This window comes from Prionailurus viverrinus, chromosome D4 (assembly GCF_022837055.1).
Source record: "Prionailurus viverrinus isolate Anna chromosome D4, UM_Priviv_1.0, whole genome shotgun sequence".
Classification (NCBI taxonomy): Eukaryota; Metazoa; Chordata; class Mammalia; order Carnivora; family Felidae; genus Prionailurus; species Prionailurus viverrinus.
Window position 1 is genome coordinate 31,379,217 of NC_062573.1, and position 3,741 is coordinate 31,382,957.

At 52.4% G+C, this 3,741-nt stretch overlaps 1 protein-coding gene across 1 annotated transcript; it reads left to right on the plus strand.

Annotated features, from left to right (window-relative positions):
- Window positions 1-490: 490 nt before the first annotated feature.
- Window positions 491-1,644, plus strand: CCL21 (C-C motif chemokine ligand 21). The gene is made up of 4 exons (XM_047829426.1): window positions 491-647; window positions 742-862; window positions 951-1,133; window positions 1,215-1,644. The coding sequence occupies exons 1-4, from the start codon at window positions 581-583 to the stop codon at window positions 1,246-1,248; spliced, it is 405 nt and encodes a 134-aa protein (XP_047685382.1). The 5' UTR covers window positions 491-580; the 3' UTR covers window positions 1,249-1,644.
- The last annotated feature ends 2,097 nt before the right edge of the window (window positions 1,645-3,741 follow it).

Consider the following 3,741-nt stretch of genomic DNA (forward strand, 5'->3'; position numbering starts at 1 on the left):
GGCTCAGTCAGTTAAGCGTCCGACTCTCAATCTCAGCTCAGGTCTTGATCTCAGGGTTGTGAGTTCAAGTCCCACACTGGGCTCCACACTAAGCATCAAGCCTACTTTAAAAAAAAAAAAAAAAAGAACTCTTACAATCCAAAAATCAAATGCACATTTTAGGAAGCAACAGTCCTCAGCCTGTGGAAGAATGGGGAGAATATGGAACCTAAAATGCAGTGAAGAGGCAATCATAGTGTTCCAGGAGAGACACAGTGAAGCCTGGACCAAAACAGTGGCCAAAGGTAGAAAAAGGGCTGGACAGATTCAATTGATATTGAGGAGATAGACTCAGGAGGCTTGGGATCCGATGGGCTGTGTGAAGTTTTCGTTTCCGCATACTAGTGAGGCAGCCTTTCAGGAAGGAAAAGGAGGGAGATCCCTATTCTTGCATGGACAGAGTGGCTGGGGATGGAGGAAGTGAAAGTGTCTGCCTGCATAAATAGGCAGCAGACCAGTCCTAGCTGACACACGGACCCCCAACTTGCAGCTGTCCACCTCGCCTACCGCTTTGGCCTCACACTCACCTTCTACCACAGCCATGGCTCAGTCATTGGCTCTGAGCCTCCTTGTCCTGGTCCTGGCCTTCTGCATCCCCTGGACCCAAGGTATCAAAGAGGGAGTTGCCTAGGATGGGGAGAAGGGGAGGTGCGGGTGGGAGCCTACCAGGAGCCCCGGCTCCCTGTAAACCCCACCCTGCAGGCAGTGATGGAGGGGCGCAGGATTGTTGCCTCAAGTACAGCCTAAGGAAGATTCCCGCCCGGGTTGTCCGCAGCTACCGGAAGCAGGAGCCAAGCAGGGGCTGCCCCATCTCAGCTATCCTGTGAGTGGGTGCAAGAAGGTGGGTGCAGCTGAGTGGGGAGGGCATGGCGGGCAAAACTAGGACAGGCTTGCTAATGCCCAACCCCCAGGTTCTCACCTCGGAAGCGCTCTCAGCCAGAGCTATGCGCAGACCCCAAAGAGACCTGGGTGCAGCAGCTGATGCAACGTCTGGACAAGCCACCAGCCCCACGGAAACAAGTCCAGGGCTGTAAGAGGGACAAAGGAGCCCCCAAGTCTGGCAAGAAGGGAAAGGGCTCCAAAGGCTGTAAGAGGTGAGGAAGCTAGAGGGACAGTGGGAGGGAAGTGAAGGGGAGCCCTGATAAGCCCCTCAAACCCCTCTTCTGCCCTCCCAGGACTGAACAGCCACAGACCCCAAAAGGGTCATAGCCCAGTGACCAGCCTGGAGCCCAGGAGGCCCCCACCAGCCTCACTGGGGCTTGGAGCCCCAATCCAAGGAGCAAGAACTGGGCTAGGAGAGGGGGTAGACTCAGGGGCCGCAGAGCAGCCACCTCATGCTGGCCTTGCCTCACCCCTTCTCCTGCTTCAACCATCCCATCTGTATACCCAGCCCTACCCTGCATGGCTACGTTGCCCACACCAGGCCAGACCCAGAAAGGCAGAGGAGGGAGAGTCTCCCAGGAAGTGTGAGAGGAGGCAGCAGGACTGTCCCCTCTGAGAAAAGGTCACCCAGGATACTGGACCTGACCCTACTCCCACTGCACGCTACTGCTTTCTTGTAAATACAATTTATACCTAACAATAAAAACCTGTTCCAGCCTCCCACCCAAGTATCTGTTCCTGTGTGTTTGCGTCAATGGGGAAGCCAGTGTCACTACAGGGTGGGGTCACACACTCTGGTCCCAGCCAAGAACTTGACCTGGAAAATTCTATTTTCTCACCTATCCCAAGAGTTTTCTTGCGTCCCAGTTACCCTGGCAGTAGAGGGATCTGGGCTGCTCCCGGTCTCTGAGAAATCCCTGTCAGTGAGAGATGGTGGACCAAGAGCACACATCGCCAAAAGCTCTGCAGGCCTCTAAGACCCTGAAGAGGGCCCTTCCCTGGTTATGTCCAGCATGCTATCACTTCAGGAGTGACCTCCAGATCTTTTCCTAGCTCTGCCTGGGACTGCCACCACTTTCCCTGGGGTCCTCTGAATACGAAGGTCCAAGGACTTCTTTGGGAGGGTCCCCAGAAGGGAGAATGGAACCTGGGCCTGCCTGTAACACAGGCAAACACAAGTTCTACTAAAACCTACCCTATGCACAGTTCTGGCCCTGGGACCCCTTCAGAGCCCCCATCCCTTCCCAAATACCCACACACTCCTGCCCTCATCAGTGAAGCTGGGTCTCTCTTTGTTTAATGGAGCTGTGTGCTTCTCTATTCCTATCTGGGCTTCTTGACTCCCTAAGCTCCCTCCCAGGTGGGAAAGCCTTCTCTCCTTCCCTTTCTTCCCTAGGGTACTTTAGCCCCTTTAATCTCTGAGACCAAGGACTAAGTCTCCTGTGGCAGGTATTTAGAACCCCAGAATTCAAAGGCAAATCAGTGTCCTCTCTAAGAAGACTCTGGCCTGGCTCTTCTCTACCTCTTCCTCCCCAGAGCAGAGATCCCCTCATTGCCTCTTTTATCCCCATATATAGGGAGAGGGAAAACCATTGGGGAGCCAGGCCATGTGGGAAAGAAGGGAATAGATCCTGGGTGAGGGGCGAGAAGCTAGAGGTGACTTCCCCACCACCTTTTCCTTCCGTGGGAGCCTGAGCACACCACATCATTTACTACTTATCATAAAGTCATTAAAGTAAGTGCTGTCTGGTCCTCCTGCAACGGGCGAAGATGGAGGCTCTTCCTACCTATCCTCGTGCAGCAGGTGTGATCTTAGTCTGAAAATTCAGATATGCAAGAATTACTGCATTTGTGTGTGTGTGTGTGTGTGTGTGTGTGTGTGTGTGTGTTTTAATTATTTTTGAGAGAACATGACCAGGGGAGGGGCAGAGAGAGATGGAGACAGAGGATCCGAAGCAGGCTCTGCGTAGTCAGAACCGCAGTGTGGGGCTTGAACCCACAAATCATGAGATCATGACCTGAGCTGAAGTCGGACACTCAACCAACTGAGCCACCCAGGTGCCACAAGAATTATTGCATTTTAAAATGTTCTTTCAATGAACTTAATCCTACTCCAAGCCCCTGCACTGGAGTGCTAATAAGGAATTCAACATCAGGAAGTCTGGAGATCCCACTTGCCAAGGGCTGTGCAAAGGTCATAGAAACATCAAGGCACAGAAGAGGCTTCCTATCTGCTCCCCACACCATCCCATCACTGGACATCAGCCTTACCAGTAAATGCTAAGGCCCTTGTGGTACTAGCAGGTATGACTCTTCAGGTGCTGGCTTCTCAAACTCTTAGCTCTGTGCCACATTAGAGACACGGGAACTCAGCTATAAAAGCCTCTGGGCTTGAACCTGGCTTCCCATGACACCCCCACAGAGCCATTCACTCAGATGCTGACACTTGCTTCAACACAGCCAGGGATTACAGCCCATTGCTGGACGTGCACACCAATTCCCTCCCAGTCAGAAAGACCTTTCTTCAAAATCCTTCCTCTCCCCAGTCCCTCCGGGGTATAACCTCTTCCCAGGTGTGCTTCCGACTTTTACAAAAGCAGAAGGGCCTTTGACATCAGGATGCCTCTATTCTTAGCCATGCCAAAACTCGAGGTTGCTCCGGAGTGAAAGGAAACACATAAGCAGAACTTCATATTTCACTAAATTATCCTGCTAATTATCTATGCCTCATCTGTGCCTCAAACCCTGCCCTGAGCAGGCATGCAATATATTCCTTATTCCATCAGAAAACGAGTGGCCACTCTCCTTATCTGCCTTCAT

Excerpts from the sequence above, each read along its gene's own strand:
- CCL21 (XM_047829426.1), top strand. The coding sequence starts at position 581 with ATGGCTCAGTCATTGGCTCTGAGCCTCCTTGTCCTGGTCCTGGCCTTC. Across the intron at positions 648-741 it reads CTGCATCCCCTGGACCCAAG|GCAGTGATGGAGGGGCGCAG; the intron begins GTATCAAAGAGG and ends CCCACCCTGCAG. Across the intron at positions 863-950 it reads TGCCCCATCTCAGCTATCCT|GTTCTCACCTCGGAAGCGCT; the intron begins GTGAGTGGGTGC and ends CCCAACCCCCAG.